Here is an 18261-nt window from a genome sequence, read left to right as displayed (position 1 = left end):
TATAAGTTCGAAGTAGGAGTCGAATGAATGTATCTCGACTCTATAGATAAAGATGTATGAGCGCAATGAGAAGGGCTCAAAAAATTCCCATTGAACAACGAAGATAAGTTTGCTATTTGTATGCAAATCGAAGACGACCATATTCACATGCCAAATTTGAGCGCTAAGCGGGCGGTGAAGGCGCGACCCAGGGTAAATTAGTTGGTTAATTGCCCATGACCAGCTTTCAATTTCTTTTTTCTTCGAACCCAACACAACAATCACCACTCTATACCGTCAGGCACTAGGAGAACATCCCTCCTTCTGATTTCCGTCACCGAAGATGCAAGCGCCGTAGGGCAGCAGTAGCAAGAAGAAAAAATGTCGTACAAGCGCGAGCATCCAGACGTCGAAGACGACGGCGGCGACAGGACAAGCGATGTCGATGCAACGGCCAACAAACGCGCCAGGCAGGACGGGCAACAGCCGCAGCATAAACGTCGCAAGACACGACCACAACAGGGATCTGGATCGTCAGCCATGATATCAGGGGCAGATCCGACCTGGGGACAGAAATATGTCTTTTCGAGCCGCAGCGATGCTACGACTATACCCCCCGGGGAGGAGGATGACTTCGAGGACGACACCGATGCCATGTCTTATCTGATGGCTGTGAGGTACATCATGTGCCTGCTTGGTGTTTTGGGACAGAGAGATAGAAGAGAGAAACTGACAGAGACACACAGACAGGAAGCACATGGTATCCCGCATCTGCTGGTCGCACCGAAACCCCAGATCGGTCCACAACTACCAGCCGAGTACCAACGAGACGACGACGAGCAAGGAGAAGCAGCAGCAGCAGCAACAGAAGCAGAACAAGACGGAGACGATAACGGAGAGATATATACTAGCCAACAGGGTGGATGGTATGAAGACGGCGCATATATTGCCGACCCGGATGATGACGACGACGACGACGACCAAGAAGAGCAGGGTGACAGCGGGCGACCGGCGTCGGAACGCGCCGTGCAAACCGCCTATTTCGACTCTATACTGCGGCAATACCTCTCCCTACGGACCGTCCTGCACAGCGCAGCAGCACGGGTACGGACAAGGGCATCGCTCCCCCCGCTCCCGCGTGGCACGCCCACCGACGCGCCTCCGTTCGGGCGTAACTCGCCTACAACGGCGACGTGGTGCCGTGCCGTGCGGAACTCGGACCCCCACCCGGCGCAGCTGGCACGTATGACCAAGGATTCTGTCCTGCGCGTCCTGCGCGTCATCCTGGGCGGCAAGTTCCTCCGGCAGGGCTACGGCGTGGAAGAGCGCACGAGCCGCTGGCTGTGGGCCCTGCTCGCCCGCCTCCCCGACAGAGGCAGCCTCAACCACGCCGAGGTAGGCTGGGTGCGCGATCTCGGCCGAAGAGCTGTCTTGCTGGGCAGGAGTCTGGCCGAGATGGCTACCTTGAGGGATGAGCTGGATGAGGGTGCGCTGGGTCTTGACGAGGCCGTGAATGGGAGCAGTGGCGTGGTGGCAGACGTAGAAGCCGAGAGGGAAAAATATACTCAAATGGACCACAGAGACAAAGAAAAAGAAGAAGAAGAAGAAGAGGAAGAAGAAGAGCCGGAGACTCAACTGGATGGGAAGGAAGAAGATCAGGAAGAAGGCGAGATTGACGACGACGACGACGACGACGACATTGCCATGGAAATTGCCTCCAACTCTTCCGTTGACAAAGATGATGTCCCGCATAAGGAGGACGATTTGGAAGACGCGAGGGCCAGACTACTTGCGCAACTCGATCAAGTCAATCACGACGATCGTGACCGGCAGGAAGAAGCCGCCAGGGATCGCGCACGCATCAACATGCGTGCTACGCTCAACATGATTCTCACTGTCGCCGGTGAGTTCTACGGCCAGCGGGATCTTCTCGAGTTCCGCGAGCCGTTTGTCGGCATGTAACCTTTGGGGCATAAACCGGATGTGAAACAACACACAAGGCATGTCATGTATATATATCTTATTCATTGTGGTGTTTTCTTGCGTCATGTATGGCATTGCTTAGTGCTAACTTAGGGCTAGCAGTCGTTGGAGACTAATAATATAAAAAAGGACAACTAAAAAAGATCCATGGTATCTCAATCCAGTGCTATTCTTATGCACAATCCTGCTTGTTTCCTGCCACCTCGATTCCTCGGGTCCATCTAACGCCGTGCGATAAAAAAAAAGAAGAAAAACCTAGCTCAAGTAAGAAGACAAAAATAATGACAGTCGGAATATCGAACATATACAAACAACGTCGGAAACGCAACGCAAACCATCAGTTGGTCGTATCCAGGCCATTGGAGTCAAAGACAAGGAAATCAGCCTCATCAAAGTCACCGTCAACAGCCATGTTCTCTTGGTCGACGGGCATTGTGGCCGTTTCCGTTCCCGGCACCGAGTTCTTCTTGAGGGTACGGGTCCGAGGCACAGCAATGGCACGGGAGCGAGCGTTGCCAAAGCCGACGGGCGTGAGGGTGCGCGGGCTGACGTCGTCAGCAGCCGAGACAGACTGGTGCACAGGCTCGATGGTGTCGTCATCGTCGTCGTAAAAACGCTTGCGCACATTGTTAGGGCTGGCCTCAACAGCGCTGCTCTCGACGCTCTCCTGCGATAGCGTGAGACCGGGTATATCGTCAATCGAGGGCACCCCCTCTGAATCGTCTAGGTGGGTAGTCGTGGGTTGGCAGTCGAGGCCGCCAATCTTGTTGATGCCACAGAAGGGTAGAAGCTCCCTAGAGACAGCAGCCACAGGACGAGATGTAGCAGAGGCGTTGGGGTTGGAGCTGGTGGGCAGCGGCGTGTTATCCGTCCACAGCTTAAAGGCGCTGGTCGAATTGGTCTTGTAGCCCTCGGGAACAGATTTGCGTATACGCATGCCTACACTCAGAAGATTGGCCTCGATGCTGGCGGGCAACTGGGGAGGCTGAACGGATTCAGCGGTGGTACCAGTGCCACCCTCGTTGCTGTGGGTGTTGAAGAAAGATGTAATCTGACGCTGGGAGGGGTCCGAAGAGGCGTCGACAAAGGCACGCTTGACACGGGGGTTCGACATGTCGGCAGGTTTTCTTTGTTATAGACGTATGTGTATGACTATGAAGACACTTGAGGCTGTCGTGCGTGTTGACGAGGCTTATATAGAGGCCGTCTGAAGACGTCGAAGATGGTTCCGGCGATTGAATGACTCGTGGGTTAGGTTGAGTGATAAAAGAAGTACAATGAGCGTGGAAATTGTAGTAGGAATAACACAAAGTATCTCAAGAGGGGAGAGTTGTGTTAGCGATGCTAACGAAGGCTGATGATATATGATTGAAACCTGTTACATCAGATAAACCTACGATAGAGGAGAGGACGAGGGGAAGGGAAAGTGAAAGGTGGCTGGGGGAAGGGGAAAGGAAAGATGAAGGTAAATTGGTAGCAGGGAAATAGAGAGAATAAAAGTGGGACGCGTGACGCCAAAAAAAAAAAACCCCCCGCGTTCTCGTCGCGCTCTCGCGTAAAGAGCTGATTGGGAAGGTACGACGAGTGTCGGAAGCCTTAGTCATCCAAACCATGTGGACCAATTGACAGCTTGTGAAAAGCCAGCATGACGAATTCATAATTGTGTGTGGGCTTGTGCAATATTTCAGGGCCCAGCGATACAGCGGGCCTGTTGTATTAGAGAACGATGGGATAACTGATAAGACACGAGCCATAGTATGGCTGTTATCGTAGTTTAATTGACGTATCGTTGTATGAAATTTGTTACACTACTGCGATTGTTCAAACTAAAACGGCGATGTCCATACCGTCATACGAATACGGAATATAGTAACGAGACGGCTTGCGGTCACACACATGCATACACAACAAAACTGCTTACTGGAGCACGACACCTCAATGAACGAGTCCCATAGTAGTAGCAGTAGTACAGCAACTCTAAAGACGAACACGTCGAGGTGAACACGGGAGTCACTCCATAGTAATGACCCAAAACAATGTGGTAAACCCATTTTGATTTCGCAAAAAGCACAGTGTCTGTCCACCCAGATAGATCTATAGCCACTGGACCTGGGTATGAAAGCGATCATCAAGTAGCGGTTTCCACTTCATCGCATTAGGTCATCCTTTGACCGAAACACTCATGAAAATGCCTTCTCTAGCTATCCACCCCTAAATGCAGTTGCTTTTAAATCTCTTGTGTCCCTCTTTCTGCCTCCGAGATCCGACTTCTGAAGAAAAAAACGGGAAGTGCGACGGGAAAAACTGAGGAAGGTTCTGTGTGTGTATGTGTCCCATGCAAGATATCCGGAGACCCCCAAACGCCCTTTTGTGTGTATTGGGTATTCCATCTTCTACCTGCAAAAAAAGATAGATGTGAAAGAAATATTTCGCAAGGGACGGAAAAGACAAATGAGTCGTAAACCGTCGCCACGTCCCGTCCTCACGTATGTTTTTTGTGTGTTTTGCGTGTTTGCAGGTTCGAGATGGCCACCGTGAGAGAATTGTTATTTTTTTTATTGTTCAACCATAAGACTCGTGAGTACCCAGAGAAAAAGAAACCGCCACGCGAAAGGTGTTGCAGCAGTCTACTTCCTGCGGAAGGAGCAGCCCTCGGTCAGACGGGCCTTACCACCGGTGGGCTGGCAGAGAACTGTGGTGCATCCCTGGCAAATGACAACGGTCTGGGCGTGCGAGAAGACGGTGGTGATGGTGAAGCAACCGGGGCACTTCACGTCCATAAAGAAGGAGCGAGGGGCAGGCACAAGGGTCTATACATTGAGAAAAAAAATCAGAAACATGTTTCCTAGAAAGAAGAAAGCGATGGGAATGTAAACATCTTCGTTATTCGTACCTTGAGCTTGTGCTTCTTGGCCTCGGCGGCAGGGGCCGGGTTCAGCAGGTCAACGGCGAGAACCTGCATGGAGATTCATTAGTTAAAACATTCATTTCCTGGTATATAATATCCATTCTTTTTTATCAAGCCGTCTCCATTTGGAGGCCCTCCAATCTCAACTGCCGATAGTCGCGGTATCCATTTAGAGTAGCGAAGGAGGGAGGGTTGAGTTTCCAAGGCGGTATAGGCGCACAATCCGATTCTCCCATGAGGCGCAAGATCCGGAGTTGACCTATTTTTTTGTTGTTCCTCCTCATTCTTCTCCGGTCCTGGCTCGATAAAAAAAACTCTGGAAGGCGGCACAAATCGCTTACCATGTTGACTGATCGTCTCGGTAGAAATTTGACGTCGAGATCTTGCGAGTGTCGTAGATGCTTGCCTGGTCCTGGCGACGATTTTCTAGGCTCGCGGAAGATGCGTGAGAGTGGGAGTTGAGCAAAGAAAAGTTCGGTGGCCCTGAGGGGGCCCTCATTGACCTCAAGCTCCAAAATTCCCACAAAAGCGGACTAGTGCCATAGGGTTTATCTGCCCGTGAGCACGTGAGGCTCAAGCCCCCATGGTTTTTTGGACAAGCAGTGGGGCCGGTGGATCATTACCCCGATGGTGGGATGTGGCTTTGTCCAGAGTTTATGCGTAACCAGGCAAGGGGGGTCTTGTGCTTGGATTTTGTCCCCTTCCTTGTATTATTATGTTAGCGTACTTTTGCACAGTCAGCAACCTGCCTGGTTTGCAGTGATGCAATCTGTTGGTAGTGGGTGCCTGGAGGTACAGAGGTAGAGAGCTAGGACTGCGTCAACTTTGATGACTCTTTTTCAATACTGCAGCACATACAGTATTCCGACTGGCCATTTTTTCTCTGCTATTACAAATATACAGTCATGGCTACACCGGGAGACCAGCGCATTGCCGTCCCTATAGATGACCCAAACGCAGACACCGAATGGTCAGTATTTTTGCCCCTCCTCTGCCCCTCCATGGCTGTTGGCGGGGTGCTGACAACGAGGCCGTTAGGAACGACATCTTACGCTCGCATGGGGTCATCCCCGAGAAGCCCCCAAGTCCGACTCCCATGATAGAGGAGGCCATTCTCGAAGGACGCAAGCTGGCATACGAGAACAGGCTAGAGGGCAAGGATCTTGACGAGCTCGACGAGCTGGAGGACGACGAGGACGAAGCATTCCTGGAGCAGTACAAGCAGAAGCGCATGGCCGAGCTCAACGAGCTACAGAAAAAGGCCATTCACGGCACTGTGTATCCGATATCGAAGCCCGAGTATCAGCGGGAAGTTACGGACGCATCCAACAAGGGCCCCGTATTTGTCAACCTCACGTCGTCCATGGGGACAAATGTGGAATCGAGAGTGCTCTCGGAGCTGTGGCGCCAAGCTGCACACGAATACGGGGACATCAAATTTTGCGAGGTTAGAGCCGCCCAGGCCATTGAAAACTACCCGGACCGCAACTGCCCGACCATTCTCGTTTACAAGAATGGCGACATTGTCAAGCAAGTCGTCACGCTTGCGACCATGGGTGGTACGCGCACAAATATGCAGAAGATTGACGACATGCTGGTTGAGGTGGGAGCGGTCCCCGAGTCCGACATGAGGGTCGTCAAGCGCAGGCGCGCCGCCGAGGACGCCGAGGAGGAGAGGCAATCAGGCGCTAGAAAGACCATCAAGAAGGGCGCCACAGTGACATCACGGAGCGACGACGAGGACAGTGATTGGGATTAAACCGAAAAAAGGAACCATATGGCAAAAGAAGAAAACAACTAAATGCTGTCGCCATGCCAAATATCGATGACATCGCTTTGCTATCCATCCCCACCGAGTAAACCTTGTCGATGAACAATATGAGCCTAGACGCCGTTTCTAGGAATGTCGACGACAACGAAAGTAAATCCATAGCTCCCTTATATCTGGATGGCTGGTTACTCGGCGATGTGGCCTCGTGCCAAGTATCGCGCATACATGAAGTCTGTTAGTGTCAATCACCGTGACAGCGACAGTTCGGTTGTCAGGAGCCGAGCGGTGACCAGAGACAGAAAGCCTCGAAGGTAAAAGCGGCAAAACCCCCATATTTGAGGAAACAAGTTTCGTCCTACGGTCGATGACGATGTCACGTTGTTGAGAAGTATTACGGAGCGCGACTGGCTGATCATGAGTTGAGGTCAAGGGAGAGATCCGCACTAACACATTCCGGCACGCGGCTGATACAAACAGGCGAAAGAACAAGGAAAATATCGTCCACACTAAGTAAGATAGCGTCAACTAGCTCAATAAATACGCGTCAAATCAATCTAAACGATCAATCATGGCGTTTGTCAGATAGGCTGGACGTTCCGTTGTTCGTGGTCTCGAACCCAACTTTTGACAGGAAATCCGCCCAAGAACTCGCGGTGCGGATATTTATTACCCTTTTGGGTAATTCAGGTCAATGTGAGTCGTCTAAATGATGGCCTCGATCTTCTGGGGAACCCACAGGTCTCGGTATCCAAGACAGAGCCATGTGATCTACGCTTCCCTGCCGAGTCAAGAACGGCGGTTCAAGGAGGCTATAAGGGACCATTGTAATAGATACGCACAATAACGGAGGCTGGCAACCCAATAGACAAACAGTTATTTGACAATCGACATTCCCATGGCCGATTTGTGTTTCAATATGTCTTTGAAGTCATCCAAGATCACAGGTGCATCTTGCTACTTGCCCTCCTTCGACTTTCAAGTTGCACATAGTCTTTCCGCTCTCCTTTCAGTCTCTCTCGAACAGATCCCCTGGTGGGATATCAAGAGAAGCAATCATGCCTCTCAAGCGCCTGGCATTGCCGATATTTCTCGCCTTCCTCAGGGGAGCCCAGGGAGTGGCACTGCCTGCGACAGATGTCACCACTACTGCGGCTACCAGCGAGGCCACCGATGCTGCTGCCGCGTCGATCCTGGGCGTCGAAGCCCCCAGCTCCGCCATCATGTATGCCGCCGAGGATGTCATTGCCACTACTGTCACTGCCAACGTCAGCGCCAAGAGGGTCCCCACTGGTACCGTCCATGTTCTGCCCAGCCTGTCTAAGGTCATGCCGCATACGGAGGGATACGTTGTCACGACGATTGAGAGCATTCGTTCGGGGCCTCTGGTCACAGCCTCCATCCCGCCGGTCACCTCGCTTATCAAGCCCCTGACTGCGTCGCATGCTGGGCGGGACGAGCCGGAGGATGTCGAAGAACTGGTCAGGAGAGCAGCGACTGATATCTTTGCGTCGCCCATCGCCACCATCGCCCCTGCCGCCAAGTTCAAGAGAAAGACGAACCACCCTGTCGCGCGCAAGGGCATCATCAACTCGGGACCCAAGGACACCAACAAGTTCTACACCAACTTCTTCCTTGGTAACAGCACCTCGCCCACTTACACGTACCCTTACGCCGTTACTTATCTCAACGGCGACGGTGTCGCGGCCAGCTATGGAATTTCCATGACACATACCGAGGCCAGCAACTTCGTGTATGGCGATGTGCAGTACAATAATGCGGCACGGTACTACATCAACCCCGTTGGTGTCGAGCACATGATTCTCTCGGCCACCGAGCTCGGCCGCAGCACAGTTCTCGAGATGGACCGGACATCGCAGTTCCACGCGCGGATCCTGCTCAAGAAGAACTCTGCCGCCGCGCCTACCATCTACTTCCCTATTGTTCAGGGTATGTCGTACCTGACTGGCCGGTTCGAGGGCGGGCACCCCATGATCCAGTCGGGCGTCTACTTCAAGTCGATGACGCAGGTCAAGACGGACCCCAAGAAAGGCGTGCGCAAGTACGTCTTCAAACTCGAGGACGGCACGACGTGGAACGTCTACGGCTACCACACCAGCGGCTCGGCCCTGACCCTGACCCTGATCAACAGCGGACTCGCCCAGAGCACGGACGCATTCACTGGTGTCGTCCAGATCGCCAAGAACCCCGGAACCAACAATGCAGAGATGTACCTTGATGACGGTGCCGGCGTTTGGCCCTGCGGTGCCACCCTTACCGGATCCGTCTCCGGACACACTGGAACCTACTCGATCGAGCATGACCGCTGCGGCCACCCCAACGGCTATATGAATCTGTTTGCCCTGCCCCACCACGTCGCCTCCTTCGACAAGGCCACATCCAGCCTCGTCACGGGTGTCAAGATGCAGACCCCTACCAAGGGGAATGCCACACTGGTTCGTGGCAGGATCTGGACCATGGTCGAGTCAGCCCTTCCCACGGCCATGAGCTTCGGCCCCTGGAGTTCGGGTCCCAAGGAGAGTCTGTCTACTGCTGCTAAGGCAGCTATCGAGCCTATTGCCAAGTCTGAGGCGTCGCAGGACATGATTGCCCTGTCTAACGTGACTTCCATGTACTACGGTGGCAAGGTGCGCCCTATCCGAGAAACTCAACTTTGGTATTGGATTCACGATGGTAACAGCGCTGACTGTCGACAGGTTCTCCTCAAGTTTGCTCAGCTCGTCTACGTCATGCACGACTTGGTTGGTGACACGGCCATGGCTCAGTCGGCCCTGGTCAACCTCAAGGCTGCCTACAAGGTGTTTGCTGACAACACCCAGGCCTATCCCCTTGTTTACGATAGTATGTTTGCAGAGATAATATCCTGCCCCCCCCTCTTTTTCTAATTTGGAGTCGAGACAGTTCTGACTAAAGCTTGCAAATGCAAGGTGCTTGGGGTGGTGCCGTTTCTTCTGCATCGTACGTTGAAGGCGACTCTGGGCTCGATTTTGGCAACACGTATTACAACGACCACCACTTCCACTACGGCTACCACATCCTGGCGGCGGCGTACATCGGCCACCTGGACAGCACGTGGGCTGAGAACAACAAGGACTACGTCAACATGCTCGTGCGAGACATTGCCAACCCGAGCAGCGAGGACACGTACTTCCCGCAGTCCCGTCACTTTGACTGGTACCACGGGCATAGCTGGGCCAAGGGTCTCTTCGAGGCCTCTGATGGCAAGGACCAGGAGTCAAGCTCTGAAGACATCATGGCTTCCTACGCCATCAAGATGTGGGGTACAGTCATCGGGGACTCCAACATGGTGGCCCGTGGCAACCTACAGCTGGCCATCATGCGCCGCAGCATGCAGAGCTACTACCTGTACACGAACAACAACGCCATCGAGCCGTCCAGATTCATCGGGAACAAGGCTGCCGGCATTGTCTTTGAGAACAAGATTGATCACACCACCTACTTCTCCAACAACATCGAGTGCATCCAGGGCATCCACATGATCCCCGTCCTCGCACCCAGCGGTTTCATCCGCTCCAAGACTTTCATCGAGCAGGAATGGAACACCTACTTCGCCAACGGCGCGATCGACAAGATCGAGAGTGCCTGGAAGAGCATCATCTGGGCTAACTATGCTCTCGTTGCCCCTGAGAAGGCCTGGGCCTACTTCAACTCGTCGTCCCTGAACACCGACCACATTGACGGTGGTGCGACTAGGGCGTGGTATATGGCTTATGCAGCTGGTGAGTCTTGCGGCTCTTTGAGAAGTAAACGCAGTCGTTACCGTTTACTAACATGCGATGATATAGGTATTGGGTCAATTTAAGAGGAGAATTTTGTGTCTTCTGATTTTGGTTTGGTAAAGGGAATGGATTAAGGCACAGGTGTGATTATTCGAAGTAATGCAAGTAATATACGAGTAACAGTATAGTTCGCACATATGTTTGGCCAGAGAGGAAGGAGGACAGTTGGCATACACAGAGATATTAGAACAGAGCAATTGAACACTGCCGAGTATTTTACGACATGCAACACACCTTCACGTCCAGACAGGTGGACAAATGATGTCATTATTGTAAGATTCCCATTTTCTTGTAATAAGAGGTGTGTCGTCACCAAGAGACATATAATAATACTCCGTACTCCGAGAACCGGAATCTATTGTGGAGGGGGCGGGAATCCCCCGCCACCGGTTTTATTTCCAGGGACTTACAGATGCTAGTCGCGTGCGTCGCGTAACGCGTTTTCCCTCCTCCACTTTCTTCCTTATTTACCTCTCCGACGCCTTTGCACCGCAGCCAGCAAGGTACGGAAATTGGCTCGGAGGCATCGGACGGACACGGCCTTTTCAGACGGGAAAACAATAGAGGGACTCTCAGGGATAAAAACAGGGAGAAAAAAGAGAGGAAACTTGCAACAATGGCATCAGAAGAGCCCTCACTGCCGCATCTCCCCGCCGTGTCGTGGGACGAACACACACAGAGCTTCTCCAACAACCCCAAGAAGCGTGGACGGACGTCGCGACGACCATCACCCTTCACCGGTAACAGCGGGAATGGAATCAACAGCAATAACTCGAGCGACCCCGCCGTCTTCTCAAGCGACGACGATCCAGCGCTGGACAACTACGTCGAGGGGCGGCGGAAGAAGCGATACGTGGGGTCATGGTTCCAGCAGCATCCTACGGCATCGTCATCAGACTCTGCCTTTGGTGGAGACCACGAGCAGCAGCCCCTCCCTCACCAGCCAAAGGGTGCTAACCGACGTACCCTGGCGCGCAAGCTGGACAGTGGTGTCTTCCTGGGCAGTGATGGGAGCGACAACAGCAGCAGCGGTGACGATTTTGTCCTGCCAGAGTTCGAGATGAACGTTGCAACGCGATCCAAGGTACCGCAGCTTACGGTGGCGGCGGCGAGGAAGACGAGGAGGAGGCAGCTTTCCGAACCGGAGCGTCAGCTGCAGGAAAAGATCCGCGAGAGCCTGGATACGGCCAACGAGACGGTGGACTTCTGGTCCATGGACCTCGCCGAGCTATCGGGCGACACCGTCTCCCTGCTGTCCCAGTTCGAGTACATCCCCCAGGTAACGCGCGACGTGGCCTTCGAGCAGAGGGATCCGGAGCTGGAGCTGTACCTGGCACAGAACCGGCTGACGCGTCTCCCCGGTGCCCTCTTCGACGTCGAGCACTTGGCCATCCTCAGTCTCAGGAGCAACCAGCTCGAGGAGCTGCCGCCCGCCATAAGCCGTCTGAAAAACCTGCAGGAGCTCAACCTGTCGCAGAACCGCCTCCGTCATCTGCCTGTCGAGCTGCTGGACTTGCTTGGTGCCGACTCCAAGCTGCGCACCCTCATCCTGCATCCCAACCCGTTCCTCCACCCCAACCAAGGCCACGACATTTTTGAGATTCTCGAGGACGGCGGCCCCGCCGTCTACGACAACTACGACCTCGACATGGAGCATGAGCCCAACACGGAGTTTACGTACCCGCTCGCGGTGCCGGATGATAGGCTGCCGCGGCTCATGACCCGCCGTCTTGGCCGGTCACCCCTCCAGGTGTCGGATGCCGGGGGCAGGGTCCAGTCCACATTCCGTCTACCCGGTGTCTCATCCTCTGCGGAGCCGGTAGAGGTCGAAGTCATCTTCAAGAGGAGGCTCCTATCGTACGGGGGGGTTCCGTCTGCGCAGGAGACGCCGCCCCTTGCTAAGAGGGACGGCGGTGATGGCAAGGTCCCCAGCCTGGTCGAGGCCGCCATGAGGAGCTGCGTCAAGAGCGTGCACCTGCCCGACCTGCGAGACATGGTACCCCCAGAGTTCACGGACCTGGGACAGCTGTTTGACCGGGCCCTGCGACAAAAGGAGATGGGCGGGCTCGTGTGCTCCCGGTGCCGCAGGGATGTGGTGGTGCCCGTTCTTGAGTGGATCGAGTGGCGCGAAGTCAGCACGCTCTCCAAGTTCCGCAAGATCAGCGGCAAGTACCGTCTCGACCCGCTCAGCGAGAGAAAGGACGAGCTCGTCGTACCCTTCTTGCACAGAGCCTGCTCGTGGGCATGTGGCCCCCGTGAGGAGAGCAGTGGATGGGAGTTTCCCAGCGGTTGTGAGGGTATGACGGTCGGTTATTGTCTCTACAATGGACCGCCTGAGTCAGAGGGGCAAGCAAACAGAGCTACTTGAGAGGCATTATCCAATATCCTCCTCCTCTCCTCTCCCCTTTTCTCTTGTTTTTTTCCCCTTGATATATGCACATTATATGGGTGGGAGTTTTGTTCTTTATCATTGTTACTCAAGCAGCCTGTTCTTTTTTTCCCCATCTTTCTCTTTACTGGTACTTTACAACAACTGTATATCATTACTATGTTCATATAATAGCAAAGTATTATACACCGTTATCCAACACTATGTACACCCTGCAAAAAAAAAAAGGCACAGGAAAAGGAGAAAGTTTGTTTTCTTTTTGCCAGCAGTCTTCGTTGTCGATGATACCAAAAACGTGACCCGCTATGTCTTGGTGGGGAATAGAGTGCCGCGTATCTTTCGCGCTCGCACCACTAGCACTGCTCGGGTCATCCTCCACAAAATTGTTAGGCTTCATGACTTCATCACCGTTTCATGAACCCCCTCCCCCTCCTCTTTAACAGAACAACGGTTAGGCTTTGATTAAGGAATCACTCTTTTTTTCTTTCTATTCTTCCTTCTTTCCTTTCTCTTGTTTCCTTTGTCTCTTTGGAGTGTGGGACTTTTGGGATTTTCAACAACCTGTTGGGCACGGTTGCCCCTGGACGATACACATGATGACCTCGCCATCAACACCACGAGCGGTCTCGCCGACCCCGTCACAACTGCCACCCGTGCCATCCTCTCCGGGCGGATACTCGATTGCGTCGACGGCGAACCAACTATCGACCTTTAGCCTGCCGCTGCCGCCGCCGCCACGACCGAGCCACACGGTGCTGACGGCGGGGGATATTGAGCGGTCGCAGGAGGCGTACGCGGGGCTGGTATCGTCGGCCAAGGAGTACCGGCTCGCGCTGGCGGCTCTGGGAACGGCGGCGTCGGCGTTCGGAAGTGCTCTGGAGTCGTGCGCTCGCCTCAAGGAGGCGCGGGCTGAGCCCATAGGAGCCAGCAGCATCAGGCTCGGGTCGGGCAGCGGCGGCGGCGGCGGCGGTGGGGGCAGCATCAACATGACGGCCAGCTTCACCAACAAGGCGGCGGCCAAGCCGTGCACGGCCGACACGCTCATGTCTGCGTCGGGCGTGCAGCACCTGGTGGCCAACCACCAGCAGATCCTGTCGGAGACGGTGTACCGGTCATTCGAGGTACCGCTGCTGGACGACCTAGACCGGTGGCGGGCCGTCATGGATGACGAGAAGGACCAGTACGAGCAGCGGGTTCGCGCACAGTCTAGGGAGATTAAGCGGCTGGAGAAGGAGGGGCTGAAGCTGCACCGTCAGCGGCACCGGGATGTCGGCCGCTTCAGGGCCCACCTCGTCGACCTGACGCACCGACTTGACGGGCTCACTGGCCTGCATGCCGACTACTCCCGCACCCTGCTCCACGAGAGCCAGGAGACTAGCGCGCGAATCGTCGATGCCAGTTGCAGCCTCGTCCGTGCCGAGATCGATATCTTTGAGAGCCTAGCCCGCAAGGGCTGGTCCGGCGGCGGCCTCGACGACATCCTCGACAAGGGCCACGACCTTTTCGCCACAGACGACCTGGCCGTCATGGACGACGACCTCGACCACCCGACCACCACCTTGGGCGGCGGCGGCGGGCCCTCGTCCTCGTCCTCTTCCAAGCTCTTCTCCATCCTCCCCCCCCGCAGCATCCTCGCCGACTCCACTGCCTCGTCCGACAGGCCGCGATCCAACGCTGCTGTCGGCGCAGGCAGTGGCGGCAGTAATACCGGCCATCACACCCGTGGCGATAGCTTTGACGCCGACCACCACCGCTACCAGCCCCTCACCGCCGTCGCTGAGTCCCATGCCGCAGTCGGCGACGCCGACAGCGTCATGTCTGCCGAGTTCATCAAGCCTCGCAACGCCAGGCCCTTCTCCCCGCAGCCCATCCGCCGCAAGCCCATGGGTGTCACAATCGACTCCCTCGCCGCCCTGACGTCGTCAACCTATCATAATCCCCTCCCGTTCGGCGACGTCGACGACGACGACGAAAATAAGGAGAATAGCGCGAAGCTGGGAAAGGCGGCAGGTGAAAAAACCTCGGCGGAAACAATACCAACACCACCGCAAAAACAGGAGGAAGGGGAGCCTAGCGAACAGCAGCAGCAGCATGAAGAGAGTAATACCAATGATAGCGGCGATGCTGACGCAGAAGGGAGTGCGTCGCCAGACTCGCCCAGGGGCCGCAAGTCACCCGAATTCATCACCGATGAGAGCTCGCCTGAATCTCATCACTAATTCAGAATGCACGTAAGGCAGGAGTTGGAGCGGAGGGTCCCTGCTTCATCCTTGCATCTTCTTTTTCGTTTCTTTTCTACCTTCGTTGTTTCATCCTGCTACTGGCCCTTCTCGCCATGTCGGTGTTCAGTGTTTGGGTTTCACCTTAGAGCAGTCCATCTTCATGTCATGTTACTTCTTGTAAGATGTCCTCTTTTTTTTGTTTCCATTTTATGCAATAAATGGTACATTTCGTTGTGTATTACCCTACCACAAGTAGGTAGTAGACAGATCCCTTTCCTTGGATTTTCTTATGAGATGAATAAAATAAAAGTATGACCGTCTTAAAAATCTCGCCAAAACGCCCCTATTCTACTCCCCTCTCCCATTGTGAATGTAATCGTATAGTAGAAAAAAAAAGGCCTGTCTAAATAACGGAGACTCGCCCTCACTTTTTCTTCTGTCCTTATCCTGATTCCCTCCGCCCGTCATTAGTCATCCTTGTCAAAGCTGCTAACATCACCCTTGAAGAGCCCAAAGGTGATGTCGAGCCACCAGATTATCTTCCAGTACAAGCTGGCACGGTTCCAGTCAAACTCGCCTGTCTCGGTACGCGGCACCTCGTTGCCGATTATGCTGCCGCCGAACCAGCCGAGGAAGGGAACGGCGCTGACGAAGCGCTGCATCACCGACTGTTGCGGCCGCAAGGCCTGCTCGGCAGGAAGGAGCTGGGCCCTGCGGGCAGTGGGGATGCGACGGCAGAAGATGTCATCTTCGATCTCCATGGGCTTGATGGCTGATGAGGAAGCAGCGGCACCGCCGGTTGGTAGGTTCATCATGGGGCCTAGACCTAGGGGCTCCGTGGCCGTGGCGCTACTAATGGTCCCAGTCTCGAGTGTCTGGCTAGAGTTGGACGGTGAGTTCTGGTTGTCGATGAGGCGGCTGTGCCACGAGGTGGGGCCGCTGGTGCTCCCCGTCCTCTTTGGCGTGGCGCCAAAGGCGGCCGGGACGCTCTTGGACCGGGTGTCCATCTCGTCGTCCATCAGGCCGTCGAGGTCTGGGCACGCCTCGTCCCTGGCGGGCGGCAGGCCGCGGTAGGGCTCGGCATAGACTAGGTGTCCCAGGATGCGTTGGGGGCTGGCGTACATGGCTGTCTCGGCGGCGTCGGAGCTCTCAAACGTCACCTTGACCCAGTGCTCGCCCGCGTCGGCGCAGTTGACAAGGGTCAGCTCCTCGCGTGACAACGTCCTTTGGCGAGTGTAAGCCGGGTCACGCAGCTGTGACTTGTACCGCCGCTGCGAGACAGGCGGCTCTCGCGGGTAGTCTTCGAGGATGACGCCTGCTAGGGTCTCGTAGTGTGCAATGGCCGCGTACTGCTGCGTCGTGGACCGGTATCCGCGCAGTATCATCTGGGTGGGCTGTGAGCGAGGCTGCTGCAACGCTTGCTTCTGTTGCTGCTGCTGTGATTGGGATGCCGACTGAGGCGTCTCCTCGTGCTGCTGGGACTGGGACGTGCCCGTGTTCTGTTGCGCTGCCGCCGCCTGCTGGCTGGACACCCAGTCGCCAAACAACTTATCCGCCGCCGCTAGTGTCGGGTTCTCTCTTCCGCGGGCTGGTGTGCCGGTGCGCGATCGTGACCGCCGTGTCGACTTGCCAAACGACCCGGTTTCGGCTGCGGCGCGTCGTGCTCGGGTGCTTCCACCGGTAGGTCCATCTTGTCTGTTGGTTGTCACACAAGCCTCTTATCAGTATTGTGTTTCCTGTTTCCTTTCTCCAACCTCCCAGCCACGGCCGATGCTCGAATTGCTTTGGGTGTTGCTGCTGCTGCTGCGGCTACAGCTGATAACACTTACTGGCTGAAGACCATGGCGTACGGTCTCTTGACGCCATCTTCACCAATATAGCACTCGTCATCGGGGACGTTATGCAAGATAAGAGGAGCCATGGCAAGCTAGAAGGTGTGCGTGTTCCACCCTTCTTCCCGTCGACGTCTTCTTTGTTTTTGAGGGTTCGGTGATGTGTAGGATTGGTGGTGTTTTCTTGGTGTTCCGTATTTTGTTCTGCAAGGCAACCGCGACCCGCTAAAACTCAAGCTCCTGCCTTGGGGATCAGAGCCCTTAGGCCCCCGGGCCAAGACTCACACCTCAGGCACAAATATTTTTCCCGATGCCGACACTTTTATAGTTCACCGTGACTAAGTCTACAAGTAATAATACTGACTGAATCGATGCTACGTAATAATATTATTACCTGCACTTTCTTGTTTCAACCCTCATTTCTACCTACTCGTGCTTCATCATTAACATCTATTCAACCCATCTTATCGCTTCTATTGAAAGATTGACCGATTCGTATTGACTTGCATCGTTTAATCGGCCCGCAGCTTACAAATTCTCACACCGCTCTAGAAACTCCTCGTACTTGTCACCAGCCAGAGCTATAATGTCATCAGATCCATCTTGGAAGGGGTGAACCGACACCCGGAACGGTTTGCTCCCCTTGGGAGCCTCGACTGCTTTCAGGATGGCATTGGATACAAGTTCTGGGCTGGTATCTTTAGGGAATTGCCTATCGATATCATCCATCATGACCGTTTCAACACCTTTCAAAGGGCCTTCCCGACCAGTGTACTCAGTCGCGATTTTCAGGAAACCAGGCTTTCCAGAGATAGCAAAATGGCTTGTGCCAGAGGTAAAGATACCTGGGTTGGATCATCAGCTATCTCTATCCTCGTCAAAATCCCTAGAAATCTCTATATCCAATTTACCGGGCACAACTATGGTCGTCTCGATACCCCAGCAGGCAATCTCGGTGGATAGCGACAAAGCAAGCGAGTGCCTAGCCGTCTTAGCAGTGAAGTACGGCCCCAACAGCAGCCCACTTCCACCACGAGCGCTCGACGAGCTCACCCAGATGATATGGCCCAGTCCGGCTTTTTGCATGATGGTAAGTACGACCTGGTTGAGTCTGTGGGCACCGACTGCGTTGACGTCGTAGTAATTGTGTAGCTGCTATGCCGAGTACGACTCGATAGGACCCAGGCACATATGTCCGGCGTTATGGATCACGCAGTCGAGCTTTCCACCTGTCTCTGACAGGATCTTGCCCATGCCGCTATCGATTGAGTCTTGCCTCCTGATATCTATGACTATGTGTCGTATCGATCCTTCCGAAAATGTCTTAGCGAGCTCGTCGGTGTCGCGTAGGCCCCCGTA

General features: G+C 54.4%; 9 protein-coding genes across 9 annotated transcripts; 5 read left to right on the top strand and 4 right to left on the bottom strand.

The window, feature by feature from the left end:
- Positions 1-360: 360 nt before the first annotated feature.
- On the top strand, positions 361-1941 carry GMORB2_7151 (uncharacterized protein; the record flags this gene model as incomplete). Its single annotated transcript, XM_035469116.1, has 1 exon — positions 361-1941. The coding sequence occupies one exon, from the start codon at positions 361-363 to the stop codon at positions 1939-1941; it is 1581 nt and encodes a 526-aa protein (XP_035321496.1).
- Positions 1942-2299: 358 nt separating this feature from the next.
- GMORB2_7150 (Ribonucleotide reductase inhibitor) lies at positions 2300-3076 on the bottom strand (the record flags this gene model as incomplete). The annotated part of the gene is made up of 1 exon (XM_035469115.1): positions 2300-3076. The coding sequence occupies one exon, from the start codon at positions 3074-3076 to the stop codon at positions 2300-2302; it is 777 nt and encodes a 258-aa protein (XP_035321495.1).
- Positions 3077-4589: 1513 nt separating this feature from the next.
- GMORB2_7149 (small subunit ribosomal protein S27e) lies at positions 4590-4924 on the bottom strand (the record flags this gene model as incomplete). Its single annotated transcript, XM_035469114.1, has 2 exons — positions 4590-4772; positions 4856-4924. The coding sequence occupies 2 exons, from the start codon at positions 4922-4924 to the stop codon at positions 4590-4592; spliced, it is 252 nt and encodes an 83-aa protein (XP_035321494.1).
- Positions 4925-5775: 851 nt separating this feature from the next.
- On the top strand, positions 5776-6629 carry GMORB2_7148 (phosducin; the record flags this gene model as incomplete). Its single annotated transcript, XM_035469113.1, has 2 exons — positions 5776-5840; positions 5909-6629. 2 exons carry the CDS (start codon positions 5776-5778, stop codon positions 6627-6629), a joined length of 786 nt encoding a protein of 261 aa, XP_035321493.1.
- A 1067-nt stretch (positions 6630-7696) lies between these two features.
- On the top strand, positions 7697-10422 carry GMORB2_7147 (endo-1,3(4)-beta-glucanase; the record flags this gene model as incomplete). The annotated part of the gene is made up of 2 exons (XM_035469112.1): positions 7697-9500; positions 9587-10422. Coding segments are annotated over 2 exons (2640 nt in total), but the record flags the coding sequence as incomplete, so codon positions are not given.
- Positions 10423-11075: 653 nt separating this feature from the next.
- Positions 11076-12827, top strand: GMORB2_7146 (Leucine-rich repeat (LRR) protein; the record flags this gene model as incomplete). The annotated part of the gene is made up of 1 exon (XM_035469111.1): positions 11076-12827. One exon carries the CDS (start codon positions 11076-11078, stop codon positions 12825-12827), a length of 1752 nt encoding a protein of 583 aa, XP_035321491.1.
- Positions 12828-13444: 617 nt separating this feature from the next.
- GMORB2_7145 (uncharacterized protein) lies at positions 13445-15067 on the top strand (the record flags this gene model as incomplete). Its single annotated transcript, XM_035469110.1, has 1 exon — positions 13445-15067. One exon carries the CDS (start codon positions 13445-13447, stop codon positions 15065-15067), a length of 1623 nt encoding a protein of 540 aa, XP_035321490.1.
- A 470-nt stretch (positions 15068-15537) lies between these two features.
- On the bottom strand, positions 15538-16991 carry GMORB2_7144 (uncharacterized protein; the record flags this gene model as incomplete). Its single annotated transcript, XM_035469109.1, has 2 exons — positions 15538-16765; positions 16900-16991. The coding sequence occupies 2 exons, from the start codon at positions 16989-16991 to the stop codon at positions 15538-15540; spliced, it is 1320 nt and encodes a 439-aa protein (XP_035321489.1).
- A 439-nt stretch (positions 16992-17430) lies between these two features.
- Positions 17431-17988, bottom strand: GMORB2_7143 (NAD dependent epimerase/dehydratase family; the record flags this gene model as incomplete). The annotated part of the gene is made up of 2 exons (XM_035469108.1): positions 17431-17747; positions 17814-17988. 2 exons carry the CDS (start codon positions 17986-17988, stop codon positions 17431-17433), a joined length of 492 nt encoding a protein of 163 aa, XP_035321488.1.
- Positions 17989-18261: the final 273 nt, after the last annotated feature.

This window comes from Geosmithia morbida, assembly GCF_012550715.1.
Source record: "Geosmithia morbida isolate 1262 chromosome Unknown scaffold_7, whole genome shotgun sequence".
Lineage (NCBI taxonomy): Eukaryota > Fungi > Ascomycota > Sordariomycetes > Hypocreales > Bionectriaceae > Geosmithia > Geosmithia morbida.
The sequence above is the reverse complement of the archived record's forward strand: the minus strand, read 5'-3'. Positions and strand labels throughout refer to the sequence as shown.